Here is an 18,857-nt window from a genome sequence, read left to right on the forward strand (position 1 = left end):
CATGATGCTCAGAAAGACCAACAGAGTACAGATCATGTCAGTGTCACTGCAGTGACCCAGTCAGTGCTCTGCCCTGATGGGTTGCTCTCCATTCGATGCAGTGCTACTCTCATGCCCTCCATAAGAGGTCGGTGCAGCCTGCTTTCTGGCCCTGCCTGCAGCTGAGATGCATGTGGTCTCCCTTTCTGAGGCTGCAGCTACCTGTTTCATTGCAGGGCCAATAGGTAGTCTTGCATCTTACTGCTTCGATTCTCTCTCAGTTAGAACATGGGAACATAAGAGTTAGGAGCAGGATTAAGCCACAGCGATTGATAATACTAGCATTCTCATCTTCTGAGGTGATTACCTCAACCCTTGTATAATGTTCTGGATGGCTGGAGGGTGGAATTCAGGTGTGGTGCAACTGACATTTTCCCCAGAAATCCCTATGCCATCAACATCCCTTCCTGATCTAGGCTATAGAAGTATGTAAATCCCGCATGCATTCCAGTTGCTACTCTATTGACCACTCCCTCAGTGGAGAAGCTAATGCTCTCAAGGCCCTGGGTGCAATGAAATGGATGGAATTGTGCATTCTTCCCTCAACACCACACTGTCTTAGGCAATTCTGACTCATCTGGTGCTGCTGGTCTCGGCTCAGCCAGGATTCTGAGAAAGCCTGAGGTGTTGTATCTGAGCCCAACTGTGTAGGGCTGTGTCTGGCTGGGCCATTCTGTAAGGCAAATTTACCCCCAGCTCTTTCAGCCTCTCTGACCTCCTTTTGGAGGCACATGGTCTTGAGGGAGACCTGGAGGTTTGCTTTGCATCCCTGAATGAAGCAGCTGATCTGACTTGGGTTCCTCGCCTCTGCCTCACCTGAAATATAGAGTAAAATCCCTACAGTGTGAAAGCAGGCAATTCGGCCCATCAAATCTGTGCTGATCCTGTGAAAAGCAGCCCACCTCCATTTTACATGGCTTATCCACATAGCCTGCACACCCCTGGAAACTGTGGGACAATTTAGCATGGCCAATCAACCTAACCTGCACACCTTTGGATTGCGCTAGGAAGCCCACACAGACACAGCAAAAATGCACCAACTCCACATCGGCAATTGTCTGAGGCTGGAATTGAATCTGGTCTCTGGGGCTGTGAGGTAGCAGTGCTTCCCCTGAGTTGTCGTGCCACAGATGGTGAAGCAGTGAAATGTCAGCCCCAGATAAAGGCTATCATGGTGCACTTAAATCAGACCCTTGCACCATCCACCATTGTGGCCATCCCTGCAGCTGCTAATTGGCCATCAAAATCCAAGCCTACAACAAATAAGGGAGCACCCAAGTGAACACTAAGGTTGCAGTTGTTTCCGCCAGAGAACCAAAAAATGCTCCTGATATCTATTAATATGACTCGGCAAAACAAAATCCTGTCCACTGTAACAGTTTTGGGTAAGGAAAGAACTTGGGCCCATCTTGCTCACCTTTGACCATATTCCCTTTGCTGCAAATTTAACAAGCCTACACAAGACACAGATGCTATGCTAGTCTATAATTTTGGGCAGGAGTAATTCTTGACAGACTGGAAGTCTTGTGGCAGAGGAGGTAGTTTCCTCCCTCTGAACTGGAAGCTCTGGATTCAACTCCAGAACGTGATAGTCTTGGAAGATACATTCATAATGCTGCACAATTTCATCCATGTGATGGAAAGCAATTTGGAAATGCTTACATCACTGTCTAAAGTCCAGACTGCCTGCATGTTGTGACAGAAACTCCACCTCCTTGGGGGAATCTAAGCAGTTCAGTTGGCTCAATGGCTGCTGTGGATCAGGTTCGACGTCAATGGCACAGAGCTTGATTCCCATTTGGCCTGGATTGATGCAAAACCTGGTTCTTTGCCCAAATCATGATGGAGATCACAGTTCTATCTTTTCTTACCTGCTCTGCCCCTCCCCCCCCCCCCCCCCCCACACCAAACCACCCCATACGATGTGTACCAATCCATTCTCATGAAGCACTTGTTGAAGTAAATAACCTAATCAGGAGTTAGCATGAATGAGACAAAGTTCGAGTCATAATTATGATGGCAGAGTGCAAAGTTGAACCGGTGGAATGGGAGTCCAGTAAACATGTCCCAAACTGCCACAGTTAGTGGTCACCCAATTATTTACAGTAAAACCCCACTGAACAGCCTTTTCTTCCATTGATCTTGGGCTATTCTTAATTCCTAAGCTATCCTCGCAATGGTAAAACAATATCTAATTCACTGGTAGCTTTTGGTTGGATTCTTGGCTTTGATTTATGTTTTACTGATGCCTGTTGAGAATGTTCAGGACAATTTTACTTTAGAATGATATTGAGCCTAACAGTTTTCAATTCTTTAGTCTTGAACAGCCCCTAATGTGGACAAAAGGCCTTCATCGCAGTTGCCAATCTAAATCAAAATCTAGGTTTCATAGATAAAAGGAAAGTTTTCAAATTTGTCCCAGATGTACAAACATTTTAATTTTGTTAACTAATACCACTAATTTTAAATAAAATACAAATCATCTGTTTGATTTTATTGGGTAATTTTAATTTGAAGTTTGTTAATAAACAGTAAGGCTATACCTCTTTCACCATTTTGTTTTATTCTCCATATCAATTGCCTTATAATGTTTGACTTTATCCCCATGGTCACTTGGATTAATGATGCATGCGGAAGAATTTGTCCAACAGGAGGGTGCTGATTCTGTGGAATGATCTGACTGCTCATTTTCAGTAGCCTGTATAAAAATGATCACTGACTGGTCTCATCCTCTCATTTAGGACTAGAATGTAAATTTTTGTAACCCTTTAAATGCCTTCACAAGATTTGCATTTATTGCAGTTCAAGCTCTTGTATTTTGTTTTTGTTGATCATTTCTAAGATGGTGAAGTTCAATTTTCTTTGAATTTATGCCCACTTTATTACAATTGAATGTTTTCGCATTTGCTTGTTAAGTAACAAATAATTTGTTTTTGAACATTTATACATTTTGAGTTGAGGTGTTGATTCTCTGGGATGGTACATTTTTCTATATTTTATCACGCACAAACTCTGAAGGCAAGTGGTGGTCCATGTACATAGAGTACTTTTTCTAGCCTGTTACCATACTCCAGGTAATTTTCAAATTTGACAGACATGGAAAACTGGCATTTGTGAATTGACAGCTCTCGACAGCATACGAAAGGAAGATTCAAAAACATCATTTACCACTGCTTACACCTTACTGCCCTGGCCAAGTTGAAATACTCCTCTTACTCTTTCATCCCAAATCCCAGACTAACATTCACCTGAGGAAGGAATATTGAGTGGGAGCTAAATGAACAATCTGTATTTGAGACAATTTCTTGAATGTATTCTAATCGGTCCCTTTAGGGAAAAAAAATTATTCCATAGCCTTACTTTAGTGTCGCAAGAAAATCAGCAGAAAAGATGTGCTAATCTGAAATTTGCACACACAAACAATGATTTGAAGGTATGAAGTAGACATTGTAAATAACAAGCATGCTCAGTGTGATATAAAACTAGCCCAGGTATTCCACCTATAAATCAACTAATTGCAGATTATTGGTGGTCCTATTTTCATGTGAACTAAATGAAATTATTTTGCAGTTTCTATATCAGTACGTAATAACTTATTCAAGTTTAGCAAATATTTAGAATGCTGTGTTATTTTAACAATTCTTTTGATTGCATATAACCTTGTAAACTAATTTCTTTAATATTTTCTTACTGCACTGATCAACTTAAAAATGAATCGGCAGAAAACAGTAAATAAATAAAAATAAAAAATTTCAACCACTCCTAAGCAGACCTGTTACAGATTGATTGATTTGCCTGAAATGAAAATCATCAAGTCACAAAAACCATGACTTCACTTGCATAGGTTAATTATGATCCAAGTTATTGGCCCAAGCTGTATCTTGGATGGAAATACATGGGAAGATGTAAGAGTAAATTAAGCAATATCCTTCAAAATTGTAAAGAAGAGTTATTTTCACACTGATGTTTGGCTTTCAGCTGTCCCACTTTGCCACTTTAACTATTGGCTAGAGATAGTTTGAGGATAGACATTCTGTGCCTTCTGAGAGGTGGGTTCAAGGACCACATGACTGCCATCACTCTCATCATAGTATGGTACTTATGATGCTGCAACAAACGATTTGTCATGCAAGTGGGTGTTGAAATTCTGTACAAGATTCCATAAACTGAGTCAGCCTATAAGCAAAGGTATCAGAGCATAGCAGAGCAAAAAGAGGCATAAACATAGCTATCACCTTCTGTCATGTTTTGATTGTCACACATTTCATTCAGCAGAATAAAATGAAGAGCTATAGATGTTGCAGTTCTGAAAAGAACACAGAGAACACTGTCAGCTGGTCTGGCAGCATCTGTGGAGAGAAAACCAGAATTGATGTTTCAAGGCCAGTGAACTTTCTTCAGAACTGAAAGCAGCTGGCAAAAGGTGACTTGAGTCGGGGGGGGGGGCTGGAAATGGGTAAGTCAAATAGATGGAGAGAATGCCCAGAGAATGGGAATTAAAAGAAATCAGCCAAAAAGGGATTGTTGACAGTAAGCCAGGAGAGAAGTAATTGCTGAATGAATGCTAATAGATTGTGTGAATAGTTGAAAATGAGTTGTCTGTGCTCACAGCAGCCCATACAGATAGATGCTTGGGTTATGAGAGTAAACAAGAAGAAGCTGTTCACACTCTCAAATTATTAAACTCAACCTACACTTTATTCAATCTAGTCGACTGTATTCACTGCCCACAATGTGTAAACTCTACATTGAGGAGACAAAACACCAACTAGATGACGACTTTACAGAAAACCTCTGCTTTATCCATAAAAGTGACCTGAACTTCCACTTTCCTGTCACTTCAACATATTGCCGTGTTCCTATGCCAACATTTCTATGTTGGGCCCACTGAAGTCATCTGGTGAAGCTCAATGCAAGCTGGAGGAACAACACATTGTCTGCTGCCTTCAGGACAGTTAGTTCAGAAAGATTGTAGTGGAGTAGGACACTCCTGACCCCGAGCCTCGTATGCTCCATTTGTTTCTTTTCCATTTGTTTCTTTTCCTTTTGTTTCTTTTATTTTTTTTTCTCCCTTCTCTTGTTTTATTTTTCTTTATTTTTACTTACGTTTTGTGAAGGAGCTCAGTCGTAGCCATGGTGACAAGTGGGCCCAGCAGCTCAGACTCGTGACAGTGGCGAGTTTGGCTGCCAGCGGTTTCTGCATCGTAGTTGGTGCCAGGAGCACCATTGAGAGCTGCTATGGTGGAGGGACGTTTGTGTTCCTGGTGGCATCTGCATCTCTAGCAGATTGAGGGTGGCAGAGATGGGTTTGGGCCCAATATGAGACCAGACGGTGTCAGTAGCAGCTGCATCAGTGAGGTAGGCCCAGAGCAGATTCATGGTGGTGGCAGAGTTGAGTTTGGGCTGGTGCAGCATCGGTGAGGGCATCGGTGGAGGTAAGATGGCATCAAAGAGTGGCACATTTTGTTCCAGTAGTGGCATGGTGAAAGGGACATGGCCAATGACTGAGCATTTAACAGGAATGACTGGAAAGTTGGACAATTTCTTTTTTCTTCATTTTCCTACCTTTATATTTTAGGATTACTTTTCTTGTTTTAAGATGGCACTGGAGACAGAGTACAGCACTTTTCACTGTATGTTGTAACAAGATACATGTGACAATAAATAAATCAAACTTTGTCATCTATATAAATGATTTTGATGTGGATATAGGAGGTATGGTTCATAAGATTGGATATGACACCAAAATTGACTCTGTAGTGGACAGCAAAGAAAGTTGTCTCAGAGTACAATGTGGTATGAGGAATGGCAGATGGAGATTATATTAGATAAATGTGAGGTGTTTTGTTTGGGTTTGGCAAATCAGTGCAGGATTAATACACTTAATGGTAAAGTCCTGAGGAGTGTTGCTGAAGAGATTTTCGGGTGAACACTCAAAGTACCTTGAAAGTGGAGTTGCAAATAGACAGAATAGTGAAGCTACACTCACAGTTATTGGTCAGTGCATTGAATATTGAATTTGGGTGGTCATGTTGCAGCTATACAGAACATTGGTTAGCTCAGTTTTGGAATACTGCATTAAATTCTGGCCTCCCTCCTATTGAAGGGATGTTGTGAAATTTGAAAGAATTACAAGGATGTTGCCAGGGTTGGAGGGTTTGAGCTGTAAGGAGAAGCTGTTTTGGATGGGGCTGTTTTCCCTGGAGAGTTGGAGAATGAGAGGTGACCTTATGGAGGTTTATAAAATCATAAGGAGCATAGATAGAGTAAGCAGTCAATGTCTTTTCTTCCGAATAGGGGAGTCCAGAACTAAAAGGCATAGGTTTAGGGTAAGAGGGGAAAGTTTTAAAAGGGACCTAAAGGGCAACTTTTCAATGCAGAAGGTAGTGTGTGTATGGAATGAGCTGCCAGAGGAAGTGGTCGAAGCTGATTCAATTGCAACATTTAAAAGGCATCTAGATGGGTACGTGCATAGAAAGGGATGGAGGGATATGGGCCAAATACTGGCAAACAGGACTAGATTAATTTTGGTTATCTGGTCAGCATGGACGAGTTGGATTGAAGGGTCTGATTCTGTGGTGTACAACTCTCTGACTCTTAATCATCATCGAGTTTGACAAGTTCAAAGCATGTCCACCTTTCTCCATGTTTGTTGCTCACTCCCACATCTCCACAACCTATTCTGTATGGGTTGCTCCAAACCCATTTTCAACTATTCACACTTCCTGTTAGCACCCATTCATTCTTTCCCAGCTTAATAGCAGCAAGCCCTTTGTCTGCTTTTCTTTCTCCCTCTGGGCACTTTTTCCAACTATTCACCTCACTCCTCCTCACCCACCTCTACCCCGTATCATCAGCATAAAGAACACCTTTTCCCGGCTGCTTTCAATTCTGAAGAACAGTCACTGATTTCAAAACATTAATTCTGCTTTTCTCTCGACAGAAGCTGCCAGACCTGTTGAATTCCTCCAGCAATTTCTGCTTTCATTTGATTCAGAAGAAAGCACTTTCCTGCTTATGATCTTTGCTAATTCTTAAGTTAGAATACTATTTGTCTTATTACCAGTAAGTCAGTAGTTAATTTGGGTTCTTACACTTCAAGCTGCAGTAGACTTGAGATTATACGTTTTAATAATTGGTCACGTATTCAGGAGACCGCCTAATGGTTATTGCAGTGCTGTATGATCAAAGTGAAAGCAGTAAGTGAACTGAGCATAACACAATTTATAAAAAATTATGGAACGAAGCCACTGAAATTCAATAGCCATTCCTGTGAAAGCTGTAATGGTAGGGAACTAATGCATGAGAAATCGCTTAGTGCACACGAGCTGGTAATCCTGTAGCAAACAAAATCAATTTTGCTTAAATATACTGAGAATCTTCATCTCTCAAGTTCATTTGGTACAATATCTGAGTTACAAAACCAAATTTCTCAATCTTTGTCAACGTGCAAATTTAAAAGGGGAAGCATTACTACATCCGTTTACTTTCAGTTTTATCACCGTATGTGTTTTTTTTTCGCAATGAAGCTTTGAGATATATAACAACTTGTCTCATACATCTTAAATGTAAATAAAGATTGCAGGACAATTCAATTTTTTGTATCTGCTGAATATACCTTGTTTTGGGAGCAATTTTTTGGTTTCATATTGTGAACCCAATAAAATCACGGCAAGTGTTTGTCCCTGAACAATGTGGGCAATGATGAGACAGTGTCGACGACATGGTGAGAATGATAAATGAGATTCTTGATATTGAGGAAAAGATATCAGATTTTGTGGAAAAGATTTCAGTGGCTAGATGAGAATCCCACCCATCACCCCTCATTCTGTGCAGATTGTTGTTTCCCCGAGCAAAAGAGGGAAACTGGATGAAGGCAGTTCCTGATGTGCAAGTCAGGTCGAGGACCTGGAAGCTGCAGCCACCCATGGTTGGTCAGCATTCCACAACATCTCAACTGACACTCCGTGGGCAATAACCACCTGTATCTTGTATCCATGGAGATTGGCATTGGCCAAACACCAACCTCATAACATCAGCGAGGCACCTCTCCGACTCATTTAGAATGCAGTTCACCTCTCCAATGCTGCATTTTTGAACTCAATGACAATTTTGTGCCAGTGCTGCTGCCAGGCTAGTTTGTGTACTGTGGCGCACACCCATCTCATGCGTGAGAACAGCGTGCATCTAAGAGCTGTTGGCTTACTTTCTTCTTGCTCATTATTTTTGTCTCTACTGGGATGCTTGCAGCATCTGTCTTGTTACCTTGCACATTGGCACCTCACTCAAAAGTTACAGGCTGACAGTGCATTTGTCTTGAAATGTACATGGAAAGCTAGGCATCTTGCCCTGGTTGCCAGCAATGATCAGTCAAGATGTGAATATGTTGATGAATGGTGTCTTACTCTATTCATATCACACCTGCATCTGGTGACAGGAATGTACTCTGCCAACAGGCAGAATGGATTTCAAGCAAATGGCCAGGTCTCCAAGACTAAGGGTGTGGCCCACAGTTAAGGGGAACTGTGAGAGAGTCCCATTATCATTAGTTCAAGGGCATCATTTGAACTTCCTTTCCCCCTCACTACACCTTGCGACAGGTCCAGGCTCCTCAGCTGAAGGTGGAAGGAACCTGCCCTATACTGGAATATTTTGGTGTTGAAGGTTTGGTTGGGTGTGCTGAGTGTCCTGGCCAGATGCAGGCTCACTTTTGTTGGTTTAATGAAGGAGTGCGATCAAATTCCCTTGACCACACTTGCCCATCTTCCTATTTGTGCTGAGCACCAGCACTAATGCGGTAGAGTGTAGAACTAAAACAACAACAGAAATTGCTGGAAAAACTCAGCAGGCTTGGCAGCATCTGTGGAGAGAAATCAGAGTTAACTTTTCAGGTTAGGTTCTGAGCAAGAGTCACCTGAGTGTTGAGCTGTCTGTATCTCCAGCTATCACTGAGTACTTTGCAAGACCTAGCTCTCCGTGGAGTTAGCCAGCCAGACACAGATGCTCTAGCCAACATTGTACAGATGGCATTGGGAAACTCATCCAACCTTCAATCAAATTTCCCAAATGTTTCCAAAAGACCTGCTTGATATTTCTGTGTGTTCATTTTAATCAAGTTATTACTGACTGACACATGGGTTCTCTCCTGCCTTGGATGGCAGTGGTTAAATTGCCGCCACCTTGGAGCATTTCTTCCTCTGGCAGCTGTGGAGAGGTTCTTCTGACTCTCCTATAGGTAACATAGTCAGTGAGGTATCTACATCTAAACTGGTGGAGGGTGTATGAGTAAACCTCATGATCCTCTGAAAGGTCCTTCTTTTTGCTCCTGAGTTGAAGGAGGGTATGTTGACTGGTAGGCTGCTCTCTTCAGGGCTGAAACAATGTAGATGTCATTCATAGCTTCTGAAGGCAAGAGACAGAATAGGCTGAGCAATGAGGTCGAGGTTTGGGCATATTAAAGATACATTGACACTGGTGTGGCAATGGGAGAGCAGTGCAGCAATGCAAATGGTGAGCAGGCACCCCGCCACCCATCTTTGTCTTCTCTGTCCTGTTGTGGCCTGCTTTCTCCTTCAATAAGGGCAGGGATTGAATAAGATACAAATGGCTGTCACAACTGTCACTTTTGTGTCGGTGAGGGAAAGTGGTGATATGTTCCGAGTGAGAAAGTAAGGAGCACAGAGCTCCGTCTGCACCAATCAACCTGACATCCTCTGGTCCATAAGCACCACTTTCCGGTGGCCATCCATTTCAACACCCCCTCCCCCACTGAGGGCATATCTATTTTGGGCCTCCTCCACCCACAAACTGGAGGAGGAACACCTCATCTCCAGCCTCTGAACACTACAACCATACAACTTCTTCGTTTGAATTCACCAGTTTCCAAATCTCCCAATCCTATTCCAGATCCACCCCTCCAACTGACCTACCTGTCCATTTTCCTTCCCACCTATCTGTTCCATACCTCCCACTGAACTATCACCATCCCCTCCTACCTTCACCCATCTATCGCCATCCCACCTACCTTTCCCCTAGCCCCCTTCCCCCTCCGCAGTCCTGAAGAAGGGTTATGCCCAAAACATTCACTCTCTTGCTCTTCAGATGCTGCCTGGCCTGCTGTGCTTTTACTAGTGCCATACCTTTTTGACTCTAGCATACAGGAAGAGGATGCAAGGTTAGTGGTCTCTGGGAAGATCGGGATAAGATGCTGTGTGGAAATGGTAGACCATGAGCCTGTGAAGAAGGTGGGTGCAGTAGCAGAGGGAGTGTCATGTGAGGTAGCAGCATGAAAATGGTACTACTGACCCTTTAATGAATGCAGAAGCCCACATGTTTTGTTCCTGCATTGCTTGGTGTTTCTCGAGACCACACTGATCCAGCTAAGATCTGGTGCCATGGTCTCCTCTGGCAGCACTGAAGAAAGACCTCCCCTGCACACCACCATATCCACCAGCCAAAAAGAGTTCTCATTTTCCTCCTTTCAGCTACCTCCTTTGTAATTCTTCACCCACGTGAACTGGGAAGGACTGCATTTGAACCAATGCGTAGCTGGAATTCAAAAATGGTGCCAGTGGTGAAAAATCTGGAAACACTTCTCTAAAGTTGTCAAGTTTATCGGAAATCTTGCTTGAGACCACAGAGGAAATCCTCCAAGCAAGTTGACCTTAGTCACATTGTGGGGGAAATTACCCCAAACTGTCACTGTATAAGGAGAATAACTATAACAATCAGTATTGTATTCTTGTATTTATGCTTTTTTTTTCTGAAGATAGTTGTGCCTGTAAAGGAAAAGCCTACCTCTGCTGTAGAACAAGTATTTATATTTGACTGGCATTAATGCTCCGTTTGCTCATTCATGTTACTCGCCTGCAGCGTATTAATATTAAGGGTAAAGCTGCAAAAAGAAATGTATATTTCTGCTGGATTGATATGGGATGGGTTGAATTCCCTAGTTCAGGAATGAAAATCATAAATGGTTCTAGTGGAACTTAAACTGAACATCATCAAGTGAGCTAGCAGCAAAACGATGTCTTTTTGTGGAATTATTGCTGACTTTTTCTATCACTGTGCTGAGGGTTAGGAGAAATGATTGGCTCTGTTAGATATATCTCTGGCTGTAATGCTTAAAATCTGCACAGTGAAACTGGCCACTCCGATGCTCAACCTGTTCCAGTACAGCTGTGACACTGACATTTATTCAATAATGTGAATAATTGCTAACAAAGTGCAGGATTAGTCTAACTTTGCCAATTACTGTTCTTTCCAATCATCAGTAGAGTGGTGCAGCTCATTAATAATCTCATGAAATGTCATCTGCTTGCTAGTTGCACACTCACTGATGTTCAGGTCAGGCTGTGCTAGGTCTAGTAGATCTGGGACATAAATAAACCAAGTGTTGCCCAACCACAGTTAATAAGGGCAATTGGGGATTGTATTAGATCCAAAGAAGGGGCATACGAATTGGCCAAAAAAACTCAGCAGACTTGGAAATTGGGGACAGTTTAAATATTAGCAGAATAGAACAAAGGAACTAATTAAGAGGGGGAAAATAGAATGAGTGTAAGCTTGCAGGAAACTAATTTAAAACGCTTCTGTGTATATGAAGAGAAAAAGATGAGTGAGTACAAATGTAAGTTCTTCGCATCAAACACAGGGGATGTTCTAATGAGGGAGAAAGAGATGGAAAATCAATTATTTTGTTTCTGACTTCACAAAGCAGGGCACAGATAATGTCCCAAAGATAATGAGGAACACAGTCTAGTGAGAGGATGGAAGTGAAGGAAAGGGAGTGATACTGGGGAAATTGATGGGATGAAAGGCCAATAAATCCCCAGGGCAGTTTTGGTCTCCTTACCTGAGGAAGGATGTTCTGTCTATGGAGAGGGTACAATACAGGTTTGCCACACTGCTTCCTGGGGTGGGAGGACTGATGTATGAAGAGAGATTGGATCATTAGAACTATGATCATTGGAGTTTAGAAGAATGAGGACGAACTCCTAGAAACCTACAAAATTCGAACAGGATTAGACAGACGCAGGAAGGATCATTTCAATGACCATTGAACTAGGGACCCAATTCTATGGTGTAGGCTATTTAGGACTGGGATGAGGATATACTTCTTCCTCCAGAGGGAGGTTTGCATGTGGAATTCTCTGCCACGGCGGTTGAGGCCTGAACATTGAATGTTTTCAAGAAGGAGTTAGATACAGTTCTTGGGGCTAAATGAATCAAAGGATGTGAGGAGAAAGCGGGAACAGATCTTGATGGTCTGTCATAATCATATTGATGGCAGAGCAGAATCAAAGAGCCAAATCTCCTGCCCCTCTGTCTTTCCTGTGTTTACTCAGTCCCAGATCAGATCTCAGCCCTGCTCCAGCGAAGATTCAAGAGCCGCATGCATTGTCAGCAAGACAATCTATGATCAAGATCGTCATCAGCAGTCTGGAAAAAAATAGTATCAAAGAGAATTTCCATGATCTCATGCTGTCCCTCACCTCTTTCCTTCCCCTAATGCCTCTCCCTATACTGCAAAGTCCTAATGGTCACATCTGCTGTATTTGCAGATATTGTTGCACCAGTTAACAAAGCTTAGGGAGCTGCCTTTTTGAATCCTGAGCTAACAGAGGTGGTTGCAGATTCTATGCTGTCAGCGTAGCACAGTGATAATGTAACCCACAATAACATCTGTCAGCTTTCACCTTCAATTTCATTCACTTTTTTCACTTCGATCTGCGCAGCTGTTTTCCTTTCCCTTCATCTTTTGGTCATCTAAATTACTTTGGAGTAGGAAACTTGGTTTTAAAAAATGTATATAATTCAGAGGGGTGGGATGAGGCATGTTCAGGTACTTCATTGCCAATGAAAAACTTTTGACATTTAATCCAAGATTTAACATGATATGATGCCTTCTATTTTTGTGTGTTCCTCAACTGACATGGTCCGTTAATTCTCACTCATTTGTTGTTTTTCCTTCCTGCTATTAGTATGCTCTTTACACTTGACCTGGATCCCTGATTAATGATGCAAATGAGCTTGCTGAGAACATTTGAATGTTGCTAACACATTACTATTCAAGTGGAGTTAGCACCCACTCTTTGCTTTTCTCTTTACTTGGGAAATTATCCTTATTATTCTACTTCTTAAACACAATGCATACACTAGCCTTTTCTATGGAACATTGTGGAATTGAAATAAAAAAAAGCAAAGAAACTTTGTTTTTTTTCAATAAGTTACTGCTGATTGTTATTCTCAGAAGATGTTGGAGTTCTGCTGATGCGAGAGATGAAGCAGAGTGTTAATGACTTGTTTTTCCCTGACCCTTCCAGGCTGTAAGAAGACAGAAAGTCCTTGAACAGAGCATTCAATCAGCACAGGAGACGGACAAAACCCTTCGTTTAATCCAAGAATCTCTTGCATTGATTGACAAACAGCTAACGTCATACATTGCTGACAGAATTGATGCAGCCCAGGTCCCTCAAGAAGCTCAGGTATGCCAGAAAGCTATTTATTTAAAGTTCGATTGTAAATCAGCAGAACATTTTTTTTAAAAACTGAGAGAGAAAAGAAATAATTTCCGAATTAGAATGAAGAGAAGAATCAAACAGACCTGTTGTTTGATGGATTTCTTAAATGCAAGTATTTGAGGCATGGCATTCTTTATTATGTTTATTTTTCTTCCCATTAAAATATAAGGATCTTCAAAAAAAAACTGTGCTCTGACAAAAACTGTACACACACATTGCCTCTCCTAGTTTTGCTGCATATAAGACGACATTCTGGAATAGCATTTCAATTATCTCTCTTCTGCTGTTGGCAGCAGCTTGTTCATGGTTACCCAGTTCCTTTTCGAATCACTTAAATGTGCTGTCATTTATGGTTCATCTTTTCAGTCTTTCCTCACGAGTTCATAGGTACCTGGAGAGGTCTGCTCACTCTTCACTCATTTTGTTCTTCATGTCAATTACCTCTCCCATTCCTCTAACATATTCACACTTTAACTGATGTTTGCAATGTGCATATGTCCTGTAGAACACCCAATCAGTGCCTCTTCCTAGCTGATTTTAATCCTACCAAATTCAGAATTGTGACCAAGCTTCACATTCTCCTGTGCAAAGGCACCTTGTAAGATACAGTCAATCCCAACCCTTCCTGTTAGAAAATGCCTTTGTTCACTGTCCAGCTCAGTAGTAATGCTGCTACTTTATTCCATTTTTCAGTCTAGTGTTGCCAGAGAACTTCCAGCAATACCTTTTTTATAAGAGCCACATTATTGCTTTTGGATCCCCAAGGATTTCTTCTTGGTTCCTTTAATGTTCCTCATCTATATCCATGGACCCCCAGCTTCCCCACTGGCAACATGACCAATCATGGTGGAGTCAGCTTTCGCATTGTTGGCATTGAATGCTAAAATTCCACTTTCCTTATTGACATCGCCACTCCCTACCTGTCTGCTCTTGGCTAAGCTCTAATTTCTTTCAGCTATACATTCAAATAACCATACTTTCTCCTTTCCCACAAAGCTCAGTTTCCTGACAAAGGATAACACCCCTTTATAGGAACAGACTCATGCTGATCCAAATTGTTCAAAATTTCAAAATCTGTAGAATCCATGTCCTGTACCAAGATCACAGATTAGGTTTCTCATTTGGGCTGAAGAAGTGAGAGTTATGCTCTTTCCTTAGTACATAAATCTGAATCTGTCACCTCTGCCCATGTATGCCACATTTTAACTGTTATCCAACTCTATCCATGTGCCCCAATATTTCCATAACAATTTCATTCCATGATCACCCATACCACCATACTACCTCAATACTCCTATATATGCCCATTCCCAAATACACCATAAAACCTCACGTATATCCTCCGTGCCCCCTATATATCCGGTCACAGTCCAACAGGTTTATTTCGAAGGACAAGCTTTCAGAGTGCTGCTCCTTCATCAGGTAGCTAGTGGGGCTAACTGATGAAGGAGTAGCACTCTGAGAGCCAGTGACTATAACCTGGTGTTGTGTAATTTTCAACTCTGTTCATCCCAGTCAAACACCGTCACCTTCCCTTCCTATATATCCTGCACTGCAAGATATCCAGTATTCACTCTGGACAGACAAAGATTTTCATTGAAAGGGAAATTCAAGAGAATAATTTGTAATAATTACAGACCCATTGTGTTTAAATCCTTAATGGTGAAAATCCTGTGCTCCACAAAAACAATGAAGAAACCTAAATGTTAGTGATCAACAGTTATAAAAGCATACATTTATCCACTTGCAACATTTGAGATGGAAAGCCCCCTCTGTAAAATGATCACATTGCAGGTAACAGTCTATTGTAGCTAAACTTCCTCATTAAAGCTGCAATTCACTTTGTGCTCCTCCCACACCTTCCCTCCTTAGTCCTGTAGATTTTTGATCTCATACAATGGTCCTACTCCCTCTCACATGCCTCCATTGAACTTCCCTCAACCAAGTTCAGGAGGTACTTCCCAAATCCTCACCAATATTCCCACAAGCTGTGCAATGCTATCTACTCCAGTTGGCCTGCCAGTCAATGGCTTCTGCTGCTGGAACTCACTGCCTTGTGTGGTCCTCAGAGCAGCAAACAAAAATAATTTAAGGAAATGTTCATTGAAACCTCTCATAAAATAAAAAGGTTTCTCATCATGTCACCATTGCTTCTTTTGCTATTTACCTCAAATCTGTATCCTTTTGATTTTGATCCTTCCACCATAGAGTCAGAGGTGTACAGCATGGAAACAGACCCTTCAGTCCAACCCATCCATGCCGACCAGATATCCCAACCCAATCTAGTCCCACCTGCCAACACCCGGCCCATATCCCTCCAAACCCTTCCTAATCATATACCCATCAAATTGCCTCTTAAATGTTGCAATCGTAACAGCCTCCACCACATCCTCTGGCAGGTTATTCCATACACGTACCATCATCTGTGTGAAAAAGTTGCCCCTTAGGTCTCTTTTGTATCTTTCCTCTCTCACCCTTAACCTATGCCCACTAGTTCTGGACTCCCCGACCCAGGGAAAGACTTTATCTATTTATCCTATCCATGTCCCTCATAATTTTGTAAACCTCTATAAGGCCACCCCTCAGCCTCCGATGCTCCAGGGAAAACAGTCCCAGTCTGTTCAGCCTCTCCCTGTCGCTCAGATCCTCCAACCCTAGCAACATCCTTGTAAATCTTTTCTGAAGCCTTTCAGGCTTCACAACATCTTTCCAATAGGAAAGAGACCAGAATTGCACGCAATATTGCAACAGTGGCCTAACCAATGTCCTGTACAGCCGCAACATGACCTCCCAACTCCTGTACTCAATACTCTGACCAATAAAGGAAAGCATACCAAATGCCTTCTTCACTATCCTATCTACCTGTGACTCCACCCTCAAAGAGCCATGAACCTGCACTCCAAGGTCTCTTTGTTCAGCAACACTTCCTAGGACCTTACCGTTAAGTGTATAAGTCCTGCAAAGATTTGCTTTCCCAAAATGCAGCACCTCGCATTTATCTAAATTAAAATCTGTCTGCCACTTCTCAGCCCATTGGCCCATCTGATCCAGATCCCATTGTAATCTGAGGTAACCCTCTTCGCTGTCCACTGCACCTCCAATTTTGGTGTCATCAGCAAACTTATTAACCGTACCACTTATGCTCGCATCCAAATCATTTATGTAAATGTCAAAAAGTTGAGGGCCCAGCACCGATCCTTGTGGCACTCCACTGGTCACAGGCCTCCAGTCTGAAAAACAGCCCTCTACCACCAGTGGCAACAATTTCTCCTTATCTGTTCTTTTTCCCCAATGACTTTGAACAACTCAAGTAAATCTCCTCTTCACAGAAAATAACCCTAACTTCACCAATATGCTTACTTAATTGAGGTTCGTCATTCTTGAAAATATTCTTGTTCACCTTTTTTGCCTCCCCTCTAATGTCTTCAAACCTCTCCGTAAAATTTGATGCCCAAGATTGGACTCAAAAGTCTCCAGTTGATGTTGAACCAGTGTTTGACATAGATTTAAAAAAGCTTTCTTACTTTTATCCTGTCTGCTCAGGAGAGAAGCTGGAATGCCATATGCTTTATAAAACATGCTTTTGACTTGTCCTGTCACCTTCAAAGAATATCCAGCATCATTCTTTTTGGAATTATCCCTTTTTTTTCATGTTTCTGTGTATTCTTCCTACCAAAGTTAATCCTTTCATTCCTCCTTACATTAAAATTCATCTGCCACTTTCCACCCATTCAACCGACCTATCTGTGTCTTGGAATTCCAACTTGCCTCTTCACAGCTCACAAAACCTCCTGTTAAAATCATCAATTAAAACATGAAAACAGTCCCTGCAGTGGTTAGTGGTGCTAGATCTTTTGAAACTCAGCCAAGAATTTATAATAGCCTCAGCTTTAAGAAGAAATGCAGGGAATGCTGTCTATTTGACTAAGACAACAGGTGGCCATTTCAGTCGACAAATTGTCATAATTTCATTTTAAAGCAGATTGCCACCAATTGATGAACTGTAGCAGGTGTTTAAATTATTTGTTATGACCAACAGCAGGGCAATTTTGGTTTTAAAACCAAATGGTTATTAAACATTGGTTCAAAACATGACAGGAGTGTGTCATGACACATCTTCTATACTTTTGCATGCTTTGCACCACAATCTCCTGAAGTATTGTCATGAAAGTTAACATTACACCATGGTGGCCGATACATTGGTGAACTTACCTTTGCAAGATAAAGCTCTGTGATCAATCCCTCCATGAAAAACACATCTGGAATACAGAACGTCATCAAACGATGGCATTTGAAGGGACCAAACAGTTAACACTTGTCAAAATATTTTGGACTCTTCAGGTTTCCTGAAATGGTTACAAGGTGTCAAATCTGTTGAGTATTTTGAGGCTTCCAACATCATCACTAACGCATGAAAATAGCTTGCAGATACAGAAAATCAGAGAAGACATATACCAGCTCCTTGCACCTGCTTCACCATTCAACAAGATGGTATCTCATTTGACTTTGTTTGGAATTCCCAATGTTCCTGTCTAAGCCAGGTATAACTGGATTCCCTGATTAACATGAGTCTTTTCATTCCTGTCTTCGAAAATATTCAGTCACCCACCTCCATCACCACCTGAGGCAGAATTTCACATTTTCAGAGAAAGCAATACACCTTAAGAGGAAAAAAGAATCATCCCTGTTCTGAAAGGGTGATCCTTAATTTTAAAACAGTGCCCCTTGGTTCTGGATTAACACACATGAGGAAATGCTTTGGATGTCCATCTTGTCAAGACCATTCAGGATCATTCACACTTAAGTCACTCATCATTCTTTTCATTCCACCTGACAAATGGACTTCACTCCAAAAGCTTGTAATTTCTAGTAAACCTGCATTCATTCTCCATTGAAGTAATACTATTTTTTCCTGCCAAAGTGAACAAATTCCTTTTCTCCTACATTATGATCCATCTGTCAATTTTCTTTTTACCCATTCGCTCCACCTATCTGCAGATCCCTTTTTTCTTCAAAAGATACTTTCTAACTTTGTACCATCTGCAGATTTACCTACAGTGCTTTCACTTCCCTCATATATGTCATTGATTTAATTTTAAAAAGTTGAGGTCTCAGTACACCGCTAAGCCATCCTGCAAATCAGGCAATGGCCTGTTGTGCATACCCTCTGTTTTTTGCCAACCGGCCTATCTTGTTTTCATGTTAACATGTTACTTCCTAACATGAGCTGAGTAAGTAAGTGCAAATGGACTTTGGTTCCCAATGCTGATGTTGACCTTAGAGGGTATGTGTGGG

The 18,857-nt window shown here is 41.7% G+C and overlaps 1 protein-coding gene across 7 annotated transcripts in view; it reads left to right on the forward strand.

Moving 5' to 3' along the window:
- Positions 1 to 18,857, forward strand: part of dmd (dystrophin) — a 1,983,095-nt gene that overhangs the window by 947,505 nt on the left and 1,016,733 nt on the right. For all 7 annotated transcript variants that reach the window (XM_060833515.1, XM_060833512.1, XM_060833514.1 and 4 more), the window contains one exon: positions 13,365 to 13,526. In XM_060833515.1, the coding sequence (XP_060689498.1) occupies positions 13,365 to 13,526 (162 nt within the window). The remainder of the gene's footprint in view (positions 1 to 13,364; positions 13,527 to 18,857) is intronic.

The sequence above is a fragment of the Hemiscyllium ocellatum genome, chromosome 12, assembly GCF_020745735.1.
Source record: "Hemiscyllium ocellatum isolate sHemOce1 chromosome 12, sHemOce1.pat.X.cur, whole genome shotgun sequence".
NCBI classification, from domain to species: Eukaryota; Metazoa; Chordata; class Chondrichthyes; order Orectolobiformes; family Hemiscylliidae; genus Hemiscyllium; species Hemiscyllium ocellatum.